The following is a 20,558-nucleotide window of genomic DNA, read 5'->3' as shown; positions in this document are numbered from 1 at the left end:
TTGGATTGCTTGAATCCAATGTCTTTTGGGACTTCATAAGACATGTTTACTTTTTAGAGCAAATAATTACTTACGCAACGTGTAACATGTTGTTTATCATTCTATTAGCACTTTGCTTGCTCCTATTATGTTCTTATAAATATGTAGAATAGAGACACAATAGCTTTAAATCATTCAAATATTCTAAAGCAAAAGGAGTGTGTTAATGTGATGAGAAGTTGTCATTATGTAGCTTAAAAGTGTCAAAAATTGACCCAACACGTCAACTTGATTGGAAGACTCAAAAAATCTGGCTTTGAGTTGACGCAAATAATATTCAGTCCAACTTCTGGTTAAAGATCCTAAACTGTTAAATTTTTTGGGTCAGTTCAGTTTGACCGGCCAAGCAAAAAATGACCCAAAATTGACAATATCAACCCTAAATTGACTTGAAATCGACTCGCCAACCTAGAATTAGCTTGAAATTGACCTGAAATTTATCTCATTTTAACCCAAATACTAGTTATTCTATATGTTAAAAAAATTATATGGGTCATTTCAGGCCAACGGGTTGAAGGCAAGTCTGGTTTGGATTGAGATTTTCGACTAGTATAATATTTGGGTTGGGTTCGAGTTAGATATTCAGGTTGGCTCATATTCCGGAAGAACTCAAGCCCAACTCATTGACCCAAATTGATTATTGTAGCTTACACGAAGACAAGTTGTCGGCACTATTTTTGGTTGAGGAGTTGCCCGTAAGAAGTTGTCGGACACAGGAATTGAAATCCCACCGCCCGCTTCGGAATGACATTTTAATGTTTAGAAAAAAATGAAATCAAACTGACCCCATATTTTTCATATTGTAAATGAAAGAGTGCTCTACCTCAAATTCTGTATCTATCCTGAGGGATAAACACAAGACTTGAGGATGAGGCTCGATCAAATAAACTAAAAAATATATGATGTCCGTTTGGTCTGTGAGACCATTTTGTTTGTCAAAAATTTCCCCTATTTAATATGAAGAATTAAACAGGGTTTATATTAAGTTGGGTTCAGAAAAAGCTTCCGATAAGAGTAAGCCCCTATAGTTAATTACATCTTAGATAACCGAAGTCACCTAAGAAAACTCTCGATAAAAATCAAGAAATATTATCTTCAAGGAGGTCAAAAGGATAGGACTTTTCAAGAATATCAGACAAAGAGGTGTTAAATGGGATTGTCTCAAATTTGGAGCATTTTGTTTTTGGAATCCAAAGGATGAAGAACTAGGGGATGTCATGGATCCAGAGGAGAACCTCGACAACTTTCTGGTCTATTATATATTTTGGCTTCAGTTTTGAGGAGAAATATTTAGGTGTTTCATCCTGCCAATTTTATTTATTTAGGGCTTACACTAGGGTTATTTAGGGCTTACACTCATATGAAACTATCACACAAATAGCCTGGAAGATGTGAGGATTTAGGTCATGACGAACGATAACCTCGAAATCCCAAAACGAGTTAGAGATTATATTGTACAGCAGAGTTGTACAAAGGCCTAAAGAGGAGGTGAGGATTTATGTTGCATTAGCAGACAACCTCAAAATCTTATGGCTTGGTTATTTAATTCCAAGAAAGGAATGGTTTAGCTGGGGAAGACAGGTTTTGCTATTGAGGATGGATGTGCTGCCCACCGTGCTAGCTCCAAGCTCCTTGCCATGACGAGTTTAAGTTTCTAGGGTGTCTAGTTATGATGTCAAATCAGGTGGCCCTATGGTTGTAGTTCTTTAAATTTTATAGGGGATGTTAAAGTTGATTAGAGTGAAACTGGTTAGGATCCCACGGTTCCCTCGTTCTGGCACCATTATTTTCTTTTGGATTCACTTAGTCCAAATAAAATTACTAAACTCAACTTAATGAGATCCATAATTTCATTTAGATCGTGGGAAGCCTTGTTAGCAACCGTAGGTTACCTCCTTCAAGGAGTTCCCACTCATCCGATAGACACGTCATAATTTAGTTGAAAATGTGATTTTTGTGATGTTTGTGATTAAATTTTGAGTGATGGATGTGCTGCCCACCGTGCTAGCTCCAAGCTCCTTGCCATGACGAGTTTAAGTTTCTAGGGTGTCTAGTTATGATGTCAAATCAGGTGGCCCTATGGTTGTAGTTCTTTAAATTTTATAGGGGATGTTAAAGTTGATTAGAGTGAAACTGGTTAGGATCCCACGGTTCCCTCGTTCTGGCACCATTATTTTCTTTTGGATTCACTTAGTCCAAATAAAATTACTAAACTCAACTTAATGAGATCCATAATTTCATTTAGATCGTGGGAAGCCTTGTTAGCAACCGTAGGTTACCTCCTTCAAGGAGTTCCCACTCATCCGATAGACACGTCATAATTTAGTTGAAAATGTGATTTTTGTGATGTTTGTGATTAAATTTTGAGTTGTTTTATATTTTGAATGTTGTGGCGGTGAATTTTATCTTGGTTGATTTTAACTTTAGTTTTGGTTTTGGTTTTGTGGCTATCCGGATAGTTTTAATTTTCATGTAGGGTGGCATCGTTGTTTAGCATGCAATTTTTGCAAGTATAAAAGTACAAGAAATATAGCACTGTAAACTATAAAAAGCGTACCTGACGAGTCTTCTCGTTCCACCATCTGAAACTTAAAATGCATGTGAGGGCAGTTCATGTAGAGTCAGAAAAAGTAAGGTTTTGGTAGTTTTCCTAACCTTATGCCATACCTTTGTGGGTCCTTAGGAGTTTAATTAAGGATGATTTTGTTAAGCAAAGCATATTAAGTTTAGTAGACCTCTGAGGTATCCAACAGGTTAGGAGGAAGAAGCAGGTTCATGCTTCCCTCTTATCACCTGGTGAAAAGCCTCGAGCTCATTTAAACTTATTATGTTGCTTAATAATTCATTCTATGAATTCTCTAATGCTCAATGAAAATTGATGTCCTAATTATCCCTAAGAGTATGGTAATTATCATTTGTAATTTAATTTTGAAGATTATGTGAATGAAGACCCTTAAAGGGGGCAAGTTAGTGTTGTTGGAACACTTAGCCAAATTTTGGTCCTAATTGGGCTTGTAGTGTTTTAAAGGTCTTAAATTTGAGCTATGTTTTCTTTTCTAATCCTCGTTTAATCAGTCTTAATTTAAATTAGATCACTACTAAGCCCTTAAGACCTAGGTGAGTATCTTAATTAATTTTGAAAATGTTAAGCTTTAGGTCATCATGATTCATTATTTGAATTTCATTTAAAAATCAAATAGGGGTATTAAATAGATTAATTATTGACTTCAAAAAGTCATACCCCTAAGTCCTAGATTCATTTAATTTTAATAAACTTCTAAATTTTAATAATTTAGAAATTTATTAATTTATCCTTTTAATTAGGAAAGTGAGGTTGGTTTCTACTAAATTAACATTTAGGCCCCTTTTTAATTTGGCCTAAATGTTAATTAAGGCCAAATTCTTAAAATTATACTTTTGCCGCTAAGGCTCTAACACTTCATAATTTGTCAAATTCAAATTAAATGATTTTGATATTTTTATCCTACCTCATTCATGAGTCAATTAAGACATCAGAGGAGAAAATGTCATTTTTCAAAATTTAATTTAATTTATATAATTATTTTCATGCAAAAATGGGATTTTTCAAAGAAAATTTGTTAACTTGACCAAGGTGAAGCCTAATCACTTAAAATTATGATTGGAGGTATACCTATACCATAGAGCTACTTAGACAAAATTTAATTATTTTTTGAATTTTATTTGAATTATTTTAATTTCTCGGGTATTTATTAAATATAAAATATTTTAAATGGGGAAAGTTAAGTTTTGCATTTTTGAAAAATCTCCCTAAAGTCAAAGAACCCAGAGAAGCAAATTTTATATTTTTATGATTTTTCTTTGATTTACTGGAATTATTTTAGTGGAAACCCATTTTTAGCCTTTAAAAATTATTTTAAGCATCAAAATACAATATCTTTATTTAGAAAATCAAGAAAAATATTCTAATTATTTCTAAGTGCTTAGAAAATAATTTAGAACATTTCCATGAATTTTATTATTTTTGTGATCTTTATGAATTTTTTAATTATTTAAATATTTAAAATAGGCCTAAAAATAAAGTTTTTATTTTAAACACCATTTTATTTTTATAAAATTCCTATGATTACAGAGAACTTAAAAAATAAGTTTTCATAATTTTTTGAGTTATATTTTGATCATTAAAAATCATTTTAGTGCCAAAAAAGATATTTAACTTGAAAAATCAATTTAGGCTATCAAATGGACTCAAAATACTTTGAAATTTTTATGGGGAGTTCTCTGGATCTTAAAAAATAGTGGAGATAAAAGTCATTTTGATGTTTATATTTTCTAAAACTATTTATCTTAGTGATTTAGGGTTTAGGCAAATTAGGTTAATTTTGAATGACTTGACTCAAGAGAAATTTTTACAAGGGTTCTCTGGTCATAGTGAACCTACCAAAATTTTCTTGGATTTTTTTAAGCAACATGCTGATTATTATGATTAATTTAAGCAAATTTATGATTAGCTGATTATTATGATTAATTTAAGCAAATAATATACATAAACTTAAAAAATGTAGATCTCTGTCTAGAGGTCTTCTCTCACTTTGAGAAAATCAGGGACTGTTTCTCTTGATAGAGGCTACAACATGCCAAAATTTCAATCCATGGTGAAATGTCTATATGCAAGGAGAATCAAAAGACTCAAAACAGTATTTAATTGATTAAAAATAAAATATGCATCAAATGGACACCAAATTTAATCTACATTGTTTTCCTTTGTTCACTGAACAAGCGGGTATTTTTATTTTATTTTTGTGATTTTTCTACACCAAGATATGAATTTTTTAAGTTAATGGTCATTTTCTGAAATTTTTAATTCCCTATTTATCTATTTAAATGCGCGACGCCACATCATCCTAAGCAGCTCCGAAGCTTCACTTGGCGCGCTCCCATTTGACGCTGCCATCCACTTCAACGCTGACTCTGCCCGCGGTTTATGTCCAGTAGTGCTATCTGGCTCCATCTTGACTGTCCATCCGATACACGCTTGATCGAACGGGGCTCCGTCATCGTCCCCGATAGCCTAGCCCGAGAACCGTTCATCTTCCAAGCTTGATATCTCCCTTAATTCTCAATTAAATTAAGTGAATTTTTTTTTTAAAATGCTCGTCTAGACTAGAGGAACATATCCATACGGTTAAGATGCCATGAAATCAACTCAAAGTAAATGGAGAATCTAAATAGGCTCCAGATGAAGAGGAGTTCAATACATTTGCTCTGAGAATGGAAGCTTCAAGCAGAGGTGCTTGGCACGTTCGTTGGAGTCCAAGGAGGCTAAGGATTGAGCCTCTTGCTATGGTGTAAGGTCTAGGTGTGTAAGGTCTATCTAGGTATGAATTTGACCAAGCTCAATTTCAGGTGTAGGTCTAGAGCTATGTTAGGGCCTCTGTGGAAGAGGACTTGATGGAACTTTGTCTTCTTTCAGTGTTGTGAAGGTGTGGGTAAGTTTAATTTGAGTTTTGTGGACTGTGGATGGGTGAGCTCTGTCCTGATTTTAGGCAGAAGTTTGAGCTCAAAATTGAGCTTCTACAGTGGGAATCAGTGGGGAGAAAGTGGTTAGATTGCACTGAGGAGGTCTCATAGAAGCTCTGTGTGGGAATTGGGGAGGCCTCTGAGAAAATTTTAGCACTCCCTCCATGTCCGTGGAAGTAAGCTCTTATAAAAATGGCTAAGGGGTGGCTGTCATGGTGAATTGGGGGGTGCAATGTGGTGCTTAGGTCGAGAGCAGAGAGGCTCTAACATTTCATTTCAGTGAGGTGGCCTATTGGTTTGATTTGGGTGAAGTTCAAGGGGAGGTGGCCCTCGATTTTTGCTTTTCCAGTGACTAGGTTGGCCGGCCATGGTAGGGGGAGGGGGCTAGGAGCTCAGGGAACCCAGGGGAATATGTCACAGCAATTTAATGGGCTGAGGCTTAATTTTGGCAAAAAAAATCTTAAGCTTAAGAAATTATAACATGAAATCCTTTGATTTAAGGGACCATTGTTCCATGGCTTAGCTTAGGTGGTTAGGTGAGTTTTGGCTTAGTCTTGGGGTCCAACTAATAGTTGTGGAGTCATTAATTTGATGGTTTTGGGAGGCTACATTTAGTGCATGGGTCCAATTGATTAATTAAATACTTGGGTTTGGGTTAGGCTAGCCATGTCCTTGAGCCCAATTGATTGATTCACTTGATGAATATGATTTTAATGAACATTTTTTTGTGAAGGATTAAAAGGATTTTGAGTTCAATTGGAAGCTCAATTTGAAAGATTTTGAGATTTTGGTCAATTTTGGCATGTTGGACTAGACTTGGGCTTAGGTTGAGCTACGCTTAGAATTTTGCTTAGTTGAATGGTCCAAATGATCAAGGATAATGTTATGAAGAGTTTTCATGAAGGAATAGAGTGGAAATTTGGGGGATAAGGCAATCAATTTGGTGGAGTTTTGAGACATGGCCAATTTAAAGTAAAATTGGGGACTTTTGGATTTGGGTTGAAATTAAATGAAATTGAGACATTACCAAGGCCAATTTAAGGTCAATTCTGATGTGTAGAAGTGTTATGAAGAGTTTAGGATTCAAATTAAGACCAATGGAGTATGCCATGGGGTTCAATTTGGGGGAACCAAGGCATAGAGCCAAAATTTGGGGTTTAGATCAAAATTAGGCTCAAAGAATGGTTATGTGGTTAAAGCATTCAATTTGATGAGACTTGGGGACATAGCAAATTTGGGGCAATTTGGGGATTTTGGACTTAAGTTGAAATTAAATGAAATTGAGACTTCAACAAGGCCAATTGATGGTCAATTTTGATGTTTAGGAATGTTATAAAGATTTTTCAACATAAACCATGGCCAATTGAGGGGGCTATGGATTCAATTTGGTGAGATTAGGTCATGTGTCCAAAATTTGGGGTTTGACCTAAATCAAAATTGGGCTCAAAGCATGGGCCAATTGAGCTTGGATCTGGTTTATTTTGGTAACATTGAAGGTTAATTTGAGTTTGGGATTGAAATATGAGGATATTGGGATCAAATTGATGGACATTTGAGTTGAATTTAGGAAAATTTTGGCCTTTAAAGACAAATTTGGGGGATGTTGGTCAAAGATTGTCAAATTATCCAAATTGGGTCATGTGGTAGTTTAAAAAAAATGAAATTGGGAATATTTGGAATATTTTGGGAATTTTTGGGATTTGGGGCATTTTGGTAATTTGGCAATTTTTGGTGATTTTGGGTAATTTGGGTGTTTTCAAAAGGTTTGAAATGAATTTTGAATAAGTTTGGGTATTTTGGATAAATTTGGGAATTTTGACCAAATTTAGGGTTTCAATGGTACTTAGGTAATTTGGGGGAGTTTAGGGGCAAAAGGTGAGGCTGAGTATTTTGGGTAAAATTGGGGAACTAACCATCAAAAGTAAGCCATAGACCAATGAAAATCCCATTTGGGTCATCTATGTACTGGTAGCTAAACCCTAACCTAGAGCTAGTAGGTTTAGGGGACCATCTACATGAGTTTCCTAAAGACTTAATGGACCAAAGTCAGAAAATTCTGGGTTTAGGGTAGTGTGTGATTGTGAGTGAAGTGAGTGCCTTAGCTCTAGACCAACACCTAGGGTCAACCCTAAGGTCCAACAGTCCTATAGGAACTCTCCTTGAGCTCCCCCATAATGACCCCACCTACCAAGTGCTAGAGGTTAACTCATATGAGGCCTCACAAAAAAAGCCAGGAGGTGGTTTGAGCTTCTAAAGAGTGGGTAATTTTCTAGTTCTCTAAGAATAGTCAATAGAAAAGTCCTAAGGCTAGACCCTAGGCAACTAAAGATAAAGACTAGACCGACTATACCTCAACTAAAAGTGAGGTCAACACAAGCATTGGTGGGTTGATTAGCTTGCCCACCAATGATTAATGGTACGATTATTTTGAATGGGTTTGGGGTGAATATTTTGTTTTAAAATTCATGTTTGACCATATAAGGATTCTTAAGATCCCATTCTTTCATTTTTTACTCCATTAAAAGGGAAGATTAACAAAAATAACGCTCAAATTTTATTTATTTATTTATTTATTTATATGACTTTCTAGTATCTAAATAATGTGTGTGTGTGTGTGTGTGTGTGTGTGTGCGTGTGTGTGTGTGTGTGATGGAATGACCAAAGGCTATTTTACGAGCCTCCAGCCATCCCTAATGTGTATAACAAGTCGAGCACCACCTCCTTAGAGCCAACTGTGCCATAGGAGATTTGAAATTTTTCCTTATGTTAAATAAGATTATATAGTAGAATTCAAGTTGGTTGGTTGGTTGAAGTGGAGGAATGATTTGGACCTTTTGTTGAATAGATAAGTACCACTTAAACTGAAAGGAAAATTTTATAAAACGGTGGTGAGACCTACAATGCTCTATGGCGTTGAATGTTGAACTTTAAAGGAGAAGCATAATACTAAGTTAAGTGTTGCCAAGATGAGAATGATTAGGCGGATGAGTGACTTCACACTTAGAGACAAAATGCAAAATGAATATATCTGTGATATGGTTGGTGTAGCTCCTATGCGTGAAGGACAAAATTAAAGAAATTCTTCTTAGATGGTTTGGTCACATTAAACGCCGACCATCTGATGATCCGATTAGGAGAGTCGATGTTTTAGATTCAGCTTGTGTTAAGAAAGGTAGAGGCAGACCTAAAAAGACTTGGGCATATTGCATTAAAATAATCTTCTAAATGAAAATATGACACCAAACAGAACACAATGGAGAAAAAGGATTTATGTAGCCGAACACACATAGTGGGATTAAGGCTTTGTTGTTGTTGTTGTTGTTAAATGGATTATATGGGTCATTTCAGGCTGGCGGGTTGAAGGCAAGTCGATTTTGGATTGAAATTTTTGACTCGTATAATAATTGGGTTGGGTTCGAGTCAAACTTGTTCAGGTTGGGTCAATTTCCGGTAGAACTCAAACCCAACTCATTGATCCAAATTGATGCCCCTATTATTAGATTACCCACCAATGATTAATGGTACGATTATTTTGAATGGGTTTGGGGTGAATGTTTTGAATGGGTGTGTGTATGTGTGTGTGTGTGTGTGTGTGTGTGTGTGTATATATATATGGCCAAAGGCTATTATATGAGTCTCCAGCCACCCCTAATGTGTCTAACAATTCAAGTAACACCTCCTTAAGGCCAACTGTGTCAGAGGAAATTCGAACCCCCAACCTGAGGGGTCTTATAACATGCAAGAATTCCAAGACATCCATATTCTTCATATAAGATTGTAGAAGTCTACTAACAATATTCATATTTTTTTAAACTCTTGTGCTTTAACATAGTTGTGCTTTATTCTTTTTCCCATAATCCTAAATTACAACTAATTTTAATAATCCAAATGAATAATTTGAATGTAAATTAAGATTGCAAAGTTAAAACAACTTTTATGAGTTCAAAAATCTAACATAGATTCCCCAATATTTTAAAGAAAATCAGTCAAAAGAAGTGAAGCAATTAAATGATAAACTTGATTTGAAATGAAAACACTAATTGGCATAATAAATTCAAACCAAGTTTACAAGGTAAAAGGAATTAGAAAAACATATGGGCGAAATCCTGCTGCCAAGATTTGATGGCTCTCCAAAATAACTTATTTTGTTTGATAAAATAATGCACTCACTCGCTCTCACATAAATTTAAAAAGTCTCTCTCTCTCCCTCTCTCTCTCTCTCTCTCTCTCTCTCTCTCTCTCTCTCTCTCTCCTCCAAAATAAGGGCCCGTTTGGGGCAGCTTATAAGTGCGGGCAGCGTTTTCAAAATGCCGTCGTACCGTTTAGTTCGCACGTTTCGCCAGCTTATCCGAAACTGAGTTTGAGTTTTTACACTAAACACAGGCCGCGGGCTGTGTTTCAGGATAAGCAGCTTATCTGGAAACGCATAAGCTACCCCAAACGCACCGTAAATTGCTTTTTCATGATTCATTTCATGTGTTTTTAGTCATAGAAATCATCCAAACCATCAAAATGCGTCAAAATTAAATTATTTTGGTTCATGGCGCAGCAGCGCTGCTACATGGCTCTGTGGCGCTCTATTAATGTGTATTGTGGTGTTATATCCTGGTTGTTGTAGTATCAAGCTCTCGAATTTTTGGATATTTTTTCTTAGTTGATCGCATCGACACTACTTCATTGCTACAGTACTCTACTGCAATAATTTTGATATTTTTTCCTGATTGTTGCCATTTAAATTTTCTACACAACACTAAAAAAAAATATTGTAGTATTTATGCACAAAAAATAATTATTTTTACATACTTTTACACTTATCAATATAAATAAATAAATAAATGGGTATATAATATTAAGCTATTTACATAATATGATATTAAGCTATTTAAATATTATGATATTATATAAATAAATTTCTAGTAGAATTATATCCCTAAAAAAAAGAAGTGGCAATTGCTTGTCGCAGTCTCCCTTACTCGGCTTAAGGAGATACACAGCAATTACTCAGATTAGTAAATCAACGTAATATTCCTTAATTGATTCGCTAACCTATCACCTAGTTTTAATTGTAATAAGAATAAAACTAAGGTACCAAAATGAAAAGAATTATAGCCATCCAGAAAACGAGAGGGAGGGAACCAGAGGAAGGAGGCACTGTGTAACGAAAGACGAGGAATCCAAGGTGGTGCTGGTCGAGAATTGGTGGTACAGATTTAAGGAGAGATAGAGAGAGGTTCGATCCTGAAGCTACTGCTTCCCGTTCCTATCGTACGTTTACAAGATACACCTTGCATCCCTCCAGTTCTGCTCCTTTCTCTTGTCAGCCGTCGCGATCCACGGAGGTATCCATCAGATACATCGCGCAGGGTTTCACTTCGCGAAGGAAACCCCTTGTTGAGATTGCAATAGCCAACGTTATACTAGAATTTGAGTCCAACTTCCTCTCTCTAACGTTGATAGGAGCCCATTTGTGGGGTGGATTGGTTCTTGAGGTCCCGCCTGCGTGACGGCGTTGTTTATGGAGGAGAGAGGAGAATCATCCGTGGCTGTGAGGAGGATTCAGGGACTTGATCGTGGGAGCAACTACAGCGCCTCTTCCGGTATGTTGCGAATTCTCTCTAAGATGTTCTGTTCTTTAGATTCGTACGAACGGAAAGTAATTTGATACCATTTTCTGGTTCTAGGGTGATTTATATAATTTTTTGGTTTAGAAGAAACAGTTAATCGGTTTCAGTGCGATTCTTCTGCATTTTTGGTTGGAATGTAAGAATTGTAATGGCAAATAGGGATATTCGCACGTCTTTTTCTACATTTTGAATTTTGATTTGTCTTGCGGGATCCCGCCTTCAAGGAATCGATCTTGGTACAGAGAATTGATCAGGATATTATAGTGGACATTGGTTTATTTCCATTATAATTTTCTAAGGAAAAGGATTTGGCCGAAGTGGGTTAATTAAGTAGAAGTTAGTTCATTGGAAGGAGTGGCTTCAGAGCATTTGCTACTGTTTTTTTTTTTATATAGTACGAATTCAAGGAAGAAGCATTGAATGCTAGTGCGGCAATAAATTGAAATCATGCAGGGCCCATCAACAGGATGGCTTCTCTACCTTCAAACCGTTCAGCGATATTGAAAATTACGTACTTTGGTAAATTTGGAAGGATTCGATACCTCCTGGCTAAAAGTAAATGGTTATTTTTCCAAGGTCATGAGTTTTGGTGACATATTTTAGGATTTATCACCCTCCATTAAAAAAGATAAAATTGGCGCGTTATGCTTGATTTGGAGATGACAGGATGTATTTTGTTGGTTGGTTCAAAGAACGAATTTTAATGTATTCACATACTCGAAAAAGACCAGGTTTTAAGCCGGTTTCAGATTTACCCACAATTTTGTCCTTTTTTTACCAATCAACCTGTTTAGCAGAAATTAGAATGGTAAAAGCGTTGGTTTTCTATTGATGCTCCCTTCAATCTGAAGTATTTCTTGAGTTTTGAGTTTTAATACTTTTTATTTTTTGGATTTTTTATGATTGTTCTTATGCGTTTGTAGTTATCTCAAATTTATTTGTGTATTAGTGATTTAGTTGGAATTCTTTTGCTGGTCAAGCGTTTGTTAGTTGAAGTTTCAATGCATCATTTGGGTTGACTTTGATTGCAAGTGACGTTTTGATGCTCAAATAAGACATTGTTGGGAAGTTATACCAACTCTCCTTTTATTGGCAAAAGACTGTCAGCTAATTGAAATAATTGTATAGTTGTTGATCATTGCAAAGTGCTGGAGACAATTTCACGCAAAAACAGACTTTTTAGAATTAGAATTAGAATTATTTTTTTCTGATTAACGGAATATTCCAACTTGCAAACAAATTCTTATATATTTACACATCTCCCAGCTAAACTTTCAAATTTACACACATAGCACTCAAATTTTTAATATCACTTTAAAAATAGTATTATTGCCACTTTCTAAAAATGAAATACTCGTTTTGCTATATATGTAAATATGAAAGTTTAGATGTGAGATATGTAAATACATAAGAATTGTGTGCTAAGATAAGTAAATTTCACAAATATTTATACCTTCATTTAAGACGAAATCTGTGGTACATTAAAAGAACACCTTCAAAGAGTGTTAACAATTAGAACTTCAAGTTGGCGTTGTTGGTATATAAATTGTATAACTTTTATTTGTCAAACTTTGTGGATGTATATATGTTATATTGTTACAGCATTGTATAGAGCCTAATCATGGAATTTGACGGACGGATAGATTTAAGGCACCTTTAACTTAATTTCAAGAATTCATTCTGCATCCATGTTAAATTTTGTATTTCTTCATCCCAAAAAGATCTGAATTTCCTAGTTAATATATTTATTGTTGAGATTATGCTAAGTCTAGGACTGATTAATTGGTCATTGTACTGAATAAAGACTCAAAACTTTTCCCCGACTGAACAATTTAACTGTTTTGATGCAAAACATTTGTCTAAACAAGCGAGGTCATAGGATGACAATAAAGGGAAGCATTGCAATTGAGCTTCAATTGAATACTTCCTACATTTCCTCATCATAGACTACAATAACGTACAACTAGCACAACGTATCGGGTATTTAATTTCTTTTATTTAGGGTTTCTTCCAAAAACAAGAGCATCCTCTATGAGTAGGCCATCTAGAGGTTTGACTCTCTATTGTTTCATATAAGTTGTTGGGATGTCCTTATTGAGATGATTTATTTATGGAAAGTGTCAAAATGGTCCTCTAATTCTTTATTTGGGGTAAATTTAGTCTCACATTTTATAGAGTGTCAATTTAGTTCCCAGACTCTTTTAAAAGAAGCGAAAATAGGCCAGCCCATATTAAAATAGCCTTGGGGGCTAGTTTAACAGTTCAAGAGACTGGGACTAAAGCAGCCCCATATAAATAGATTATTTATGCATTTTACCCATTATTTATATCTCAATTTGCAAATGATACTTTTGATCTGCTTTCAAAAATTGCATATTTGCATTCAATATCTAGAAGTATTACCTTATCTTTAATAATAATTACCAATAACCTGATTTGGTTACATCAACACTGATCATTTCTTTCTTTCAGAAACTGGCATAGTTTTTTCTTAATCAAATTATTAAAAATAATCAATTTGTCTAGTGTGGCATATTTTTTTGGCATATACTTTTTGGGAAATACATTATCGTCTTGCATGCATGCTACAGCTGAAGTTGTCACAGGATCAACAGCATGGATTGGGAAAGGATTTTCTTGTGTTTGTGCTCAGGGAAGAGAAAGTGATGCTCGAATATCATTCGAGCATACTCCTTTGCAGGTAGTTTTCTATAAATCATTGGATTTAACTAACAATAAGATTCGTTGTAGATCATTGCATGATTCTTTCTATATAGTAAGGGGACATGTACATACTTGCAATGCTTTGGCATATTTAGGTTCGCACAAAATTGAGGGGGGGTATGCTTTTACAGAAATATAACTATTTTCTTACATCAAGTTTACAAATTGTCAGAATTACTTAATATGACTATATAATTCTTAAACATATTTTGTTTGATTTGAATAGTGGCTGTCATTTTGCATAGGCTCAATAGTTATTTCTGATTTTCTTAATCAGAGTTTCTTTTTATTTTAATGTAGAAAGCATTAATGGGGTGTTGAATGTTTGTTATATATGTTTTTGGCTTACTTGAAAATGGAGAGTGCTTGACTATTATTCTTTTGGATATATTTGTGATTCAGGAAGAATGTCTCCAGAAACTACAAAGTCGATTAGGTGTTGTTTATGATAGTGCAAAGGTGGAACACCAGGTACTAAGTATAATTATGCTCCCCAAATCAAAATTACACCCTTCAAGTATGTGTTTTATGATTTCAAAATGACGAAATGTCTGGCCAAATCTTTAGCTTTGGCATTGGTGAAGAAACTGTTTGTTTCTCATATTGAGTTGTGTTGTGTGAACTTACAAGTATACTTTTACCCCAGTAAAATGAGTCTACATGATGTAGAATGTTTTAAAGTTTAGAGTATCTACTGCAAATATAATTTGCAAAGTAATGCTTGGTTAAATCAAAAGCTATGCGATGCTTATTTTTATAGATTTTGTAGATAAGATGCACCCAATTTAATGCAATAAAGGGCAAGAACAAGCATGTATTAATTTTTGCAAGGAAGAAAACAAACTAATGCAATAATATTCAATTGCTATTGAAAATTTTGATTTCCTAATGAAATTATACTATGGGAAAGAAGAATCATGGAGATCATAATATTTTAGTCATTATTCTTATAATGAAGCTAAATATGTAATAAATCTTAAAAATATGAATCATGTTCTCATTACTACTTCCTGCCTTAGCTCTGCAGGGAAACAAAATGTGGGCCTTTTGAATCTTTGATTGACAGGATAGAGGTAAAGAAACAAAATAAAAGCACTATTTACATTGTGGAACACCTATCAAAGGTTTACTTTACAATTTTTTCTCCTTCAATGCTTTGCCCTTCATGTTGAATTTAGATATTTTAATATTGAAATTCAATTAAAATCTTAACCCATCACGCGGCATTTTATAAACCACCCAAGGGAGTTCTATGGACACCTCCTTGGCATGCGACTAAAGCCCTTTATGGAAAACCTGTCAGTGGCTGGCCGATGTCGGCCCACTTGACATTTTTGGCCTACCATTTTTATTCTATAATTATGAGCCCATAATCTCAATTTTGGCACCCATCAATGCACTGATAGCTCTAAACACAAATGGGTTGGGGTAGCTCATGGGAGTTATGTCCTCTTAAGTAGAAACAACGGGAGTATGCCCATTTTTTCTACTTAAGAGGCCATTAAGAGGCCTTCCGCTCATCAAGTTATTTTTTGGCCAACAACCATTCTCAGGGTGTCGGTGTGGACCCCCTTTCGAGACTATAGATTGGACCAACTAAACTGAACTTAATTATACTTCAATGTCAGGAGGTGGAAACAAAGTAGAGATCAACCAATGTGTTGTTTTGGTTCAGTGCAATCTTTTCTGATCTTCTCTAGTAAGGCATTGGAATTATAAGCATGTGTATTTTGCATTTAGCATCACTAGTCAATTAAGAAAAGCATTGCTTTAGCGTTATAATCTGTCAATCTATTCAAGACAGTAAACGTATCTTTATACTCTTGTGAATCTTAATTTCAATTTTTTTGAAACCTGAACAGAATTTAAATCTGTTCACAACTAAAACGTTGAATTTTAGCTTATCTAATATTTTGGAAATTTTAGGAAGCATTGAGGGCCCTCTGGGATATAGCATTTCCTGAAGTTGAACTACATGGTTTGATATCCGAACAATGGAAAGAAATGGGTTGGCAAGGAAAAGACCCATCGACAGATTTCAGGTATTCCGTTAGACTTGTCTTCTTGCAAGCTTGGTTTTTATATTTTGCTTTTATCAAGGTAAACATCTCATGTTAATGATTGCAGAGGTGGAGGATTCATATCACTAGAAAATCTGCTGTTCTTTGCAAGGACTTTTCCTGTAAGTTAAAGCACCATTATAGTCTTAAATGGTAAAATGAAGTGTAAATCTTATATTTCTTACAATTTTTACATGCATGTCACCTTACCTATGCTTGAAAAGATGTATTTTACTGTTTAAAAGTTAAAATGATAGTGCTTTTGATGTGATCTGAAATATTTGGGCATTATATATGTAAAAAGTAAAGTTTAGGTGTTAGATACGTAAATGTATAGAAATTGAGTGGTATGTACTTAAATGCCTCTTTTTTCTTTTAAAATATGCTTCAATTGTTATCGTTTTGCATGTTAAAGTTAGAAAGCTGAAATCTTTTTTATCAAAGAGCACTAATTTAGTATATTCGTCCACTCAGAAATCCTTTCAGGATCTTCTTCATAAAAGAGTGGGTAACCGATCGTTGTGGGAGTATCCATTTGCCGCCGCGGGTGTGAATGTAACATTCATGCTAATACAGATGCTTGACCTACAAGCTGGTTTGTATTCATGAGAACCATCCATCCCTTTAAAATGTGATTGTTTTTTTTCTCAATAAATTTCTTCAATTTCTTAGATTTAATAGAGGCCAAAACGATTTTTGTGCATCAAATTGAGTGGATGAAAAAATCATCTATTTTGTCTTTATATGCATCGCTTATGCCATAGCATTGTAACTTGCAGCAAAGCCAAGGACTATGATGGGAGCTGTGTTCTTAAAGATACTTGAAGGTACATAATTTTTTTTCTCAATTTGATATTGTTCGGTGTTACTTTTAGTTATTCGTTTACATTCATCTTATTGATCTGTTAGCAAAAATCTATCATTTATGCATAAATATCTATCATGACGAATACCATGTAATCATAAAATAATCATAAAGTGATGAAATACATTAACTTCAAGATCTCTATAATTTGATCAATTATATAAAAATCGCACAGGTGTATAAATAATACAGCATAAAATATCTAAAAATAAATAATCGATCTAGAGTGAAACCAATAAAGAATTTAAAGTATACTAGAAGATCTGAACTTAAATCCTCCTCGACGTGGAATTGCCATGCACTGTTGTGCATGTGAAATGAAAGAGAAAACTTATCATTTTCTTGCTCTAAAAGCCCAAACTGAACACCGGAAATCATCCACTAAACTATGAGAATCTCTATTTACGTCTCTTTTTATTCTCTCAAAAACTCCTGCACACTCAATCACATGTGATTTGTGTTTTACTCCAAATACAGTCAGCACAAAACCTAGGCCTATTAACGCATTTATAAATTATAGGACTAAAATAGACTTATGGAAACAATCAAGGAACTACTTTGATATTTTTATTAGTCAATCCATCAATTCCCAAAATGCCTCTGTTATTAGACCATCGCAAATCATATAGGCTATCTTCTCTCCGGAAAATCTAAAATATTCACATTCAACGCAGGTGAAAAACAAAAGCTTAAAAGAAATTTTATTGAAACTTCTTGTATATCCCTCCAGCAACCCTTTTTATAGCCATAACATTTCCCCTGAAATAATTAGGATCGATAATTCTAAAAATCGTTGAAATATCGTGAAGCAATATTACCTCATCCTCTAGATAATCGCAAGTAACGGCTACAGGACTCGTCCCTGAATAGTCACAATCATAGAAATCCAAAAGCGCAGACTATAGAATCCTGTAACAGGAGAAAACAGTATAATTAGGTCAATTTGCTCTAAAAACTCAAGTCAAAAGAAATAGAACTCTGATTGTTTTTCACTTGCGTTGAATAAGACGAATATGGCATATCCCGAGTGCTACTTACGGCCCAGTGGCCAAACAACAACAACCTGACCCAAATACAGAACCACATCAAATATAGAGGGCCACAACCCAATCAATGAGTATTGGAGACCAAGTTGATACGCTGAGGTAAATGTTCGCAGCATTAGAGAACATAACTCATTTTTGTTGAGATCATCATAGGCATTTTAAATTATTAAAAATAAAATTGAAATTTTGTTAAAGAAACTACAAACCTGTCATCAACTAAGCTGAATCAGAAGTCTGATTGTAAATTTGCATTTCCATTGCTCTACCCCATTCTTCAAGATTGACTCATCTACCCTGTTCTTCTCTTGGTATATTTACCCACATAGTTCTTATTTATTTATAGGTCTAACTACTAAACTTTCATATTTACATGCACAACACTCTATCTTTGACATCACATTAAAAATATCGCTATCAATAATCTTTTAAAACCGAAATACACATTTGTATGCATAGGTTTTTAATACCTATAATTATCAAACTTTAGGTGTTAAATATGCAAATGCATAAGAATTGTAGGTATGTATGTAAATTTCCCTTTTTTCTTTTATATTCTCTATTGCCCATGGTTTGTACGAGTACCGATCCAACAGGCTCTATAATATAATCATTTTTGCTCTAATTTTTTTTTATTTTAGGACATTCATTTTAGCACTCTCTTCTTCATGGCATTGAATGGATTATCTGAATTTTTTATTGCCAACACATAAATCCATAAAATATAGCCATTTTAATTGCAATGGATAAAAATTTATATTTAAATTTATATTCTCCTATTGCATAAATCTATGACATAAGTGAATTTTCATCTTAATTTTTCCACAGAAGACGAGCGGACCTTTGATCTTCTATATTGCATTTCTTTCAAGCTGATGGATCATCAATGGCTCACCATGAATGCTTCCTATATGGACTTCAATGTAAGCAAAAAAAAAAAAAAAAAAAAAAAATTCCCTTGATTTTTTACACATTACATGATTACATCCAAATATAAATTTTTGAACAAGAAATTTACATGCCAAATCTTCGGTTGATAATGGGTAGAGCTTAATTAAAATGGTTTAAACTTGAATTTTTATATTTTTATTTTTGCTCCAATCAAATTCAAACGGAGTCGAGTTGACTGTCGTACTACTTCAAAGGGGAAAAGAAATCTATCATCCATCCAATTCATTTTGATTACATAATTTTCAAATATATGATGGGACTAATTTTTTTTATCACTTTTTGCTATTTTTTAATCATTAATCAAATCTGATAAAAAGAAATGGATGATTTACAATGGTACTCATTTAAAGTCTTCACTTCTCAATAATTTTTTGAGCCATTTACATACTCTTTTGTATTTATTTATCCAACACCTGGATTTCATATTTACATGTATAACACTCAAATCTTTAATACATAAAGAATACCACTGTTAGTAACTTCTAGAAAGTGAAATATATATTTGCAAGCATAGATTTATGACATCAAATATCAGAAATATAAATATCAAACTTTAGGTGTTAGATTTGTAAGTACATCAGAATTGTGAGGTATGCCTGTAAGTTTTCCTAATTCTAGTTTAGAACTAGCTAAAATACAATTGATTACATCAAGCTAGTTTTGACCACAGGAGATTATTACAATCTCCACTCACGTTCTCATCCAATGTACAGGCGGTGATGAAAGCCACCAGGCGACAGTTGGAGCGCGAGCTTCTGCTAGAAGACATACAGCGTTTGGAAGACCTGCCGTCATTTAGGCTGCTTCTTCGGTAATTATTATTCCGACTCCGCTAACTTTAATTTAGTACGAGTGGAAAAGGGAGCGTTAACTATGGCTTTTCAGAAACTACATGCTTCTTCTAGGAAATTGTTAAGTGGTGGATAAAGCAGATGATTGTTTTCTTTGGATTGTAAGAATTATAGTTTGATTTTAAGTGAGTGTGGTGTTGATGTGAGTGATTAAATAATAATAATGATAATAACAATATTTTTCTTACTTATATGTATCATATCTAATTGTTATGGTTGTGTTTTTTAGGGAGACATTTAATAAACAATCATTATTATTTTATGAAAGTAGGTTTTAATTTTTTATGCAACTGATTTCTTTTCTTATGATGGTCAAATTAAATGTCTTGAAATTACTTCTAGTATTTAGAAAGGTAAAAAAAAATTGAATGAATACTTAGTGTTGTAATGTGTAATATGATATCAAAATTTTAACAATAGCATCAAAAACATCACAATTGCTATCTTTGATTCATGTTATAAAATTTGCGACAGTAGAATAGCAGATTATCATCTTAGTATTGTATGAAGATTCAACGCACATTCAGAAGAGTGAAAACAATTAATAATGGTACCAAAAGTTTTTACATGAAAAATTTGAAAAAGAAAAAATTAAGGGTCTGGCCTAGCTGAAGAGTTTCACTATAAAGTGATGATTACATTCGAAACTGCTTGTCCCACAAGCAGGAAAGGATTACTAGGCTTCACAAGTTACTACAACGACATGTTGATGAATTTGTTGCTAGGAACGAACGTCGACCGATAACGACTGACGGCGTTTGGTTGGTGGTAGTTGTTGTGATCGACGTTGGTCAGTGGTGGTTGACGGTGGTCGACGACGATCAACAGTAGTCGAGATTAGTGGTGGTGGGCGACGATCAACGAAAATCGACGACGGTTGGTGGTGGTTGATGACGGTCGGC

At 34.3% G+C, this 20,558-nt stretch overlaps 1 protein-coding gene across 2 annotated transcripts; it reads left to right on the top strand.

The window, feature by feature from the left end:
* The first annotated feature begins 10,648 nt into the window (after nt 1-10,648).
* Nucleotides 10,649-19,885, top strand: LOC110020639 (ELMO domain-containing protein A-like). Of its 2 annotated transcripts, XM_020718809.1 has the most exons (10): nt 10,649-10,877; nt 10,996-11,135; nt 13,754-13,863; nt 14,289-14,357; nt 15,813-15,928; nt 16,014-16,068; nt 16,421-16,541; nt 16,726-16,773; nt 18,683-18,777; nt 19,519-19,885. In XM_020718809.1, the coding sequence occupies exons 2-10, from the start codon at nt 11,054-11,056 to the stop codon at nt 19,618-19,620; spliced, it is 798 nt and encodes a 265-aa protein (XP_020574468.1). In that variant the 5' UTR covers nt 10,649-10,877; nt 10,996-11,053; the 3' UTR covers nt 19,621-19,885. The 2 variants fall into 2 exon arrangements, with proteins under 2 accessions (XP_020574468.1, XP_020574467.1); XM_020718808.1 differs by having other exon boundaries at nt 10,649-11,135.
* Nucleotides 19,886-20,558: the final 673 nt, after the last annotated feature.

This window comes from Phalaenopsis equestris, unplaced genomic scaffold (assembly GCF_001263595.1).
Source record: "Phalaenopsis equestris unplaced genomic scaffold, ASM126359v1 Scaffold000105, whole genome shotgun sequence".
Lineage (NCBI taxonomy): Eukaryota > Viridiplantae > Streptophyta > Magnoliopsida > Asparagales > Orchidaceae > Phalaenopsis > Phalaenopsis equestris.
This window is presented reverse-complemented; position numbering and strand designations above follow the sequence as displayed.

Excerpts from the sequence above, each read along its gene's own strand:
- LOC110020639 (XM_020718809.1), top strand. The coding sequence starts at position 11,054 with ATGGAGGAGAGAGGAGAATCATCCGTGGCTGTGAGGAGGATTCAGGGA. Across the intron at positions 11,136-13,753 it reads CAACTACAGCGCCTCTTCCG|CTGAAGTTGTCACAGGATCA; the intron begins GTATGTTGCGAA and ends TGCATGCTACAG. Across the intron at positions 13,864-14,288 it reads TCGAGCATACTCCTTTGCAG|GAAGAATGTCTCCAGAAACT; the intron begins GTAGTTTTCTAT and ends TTTGTGATTCAG.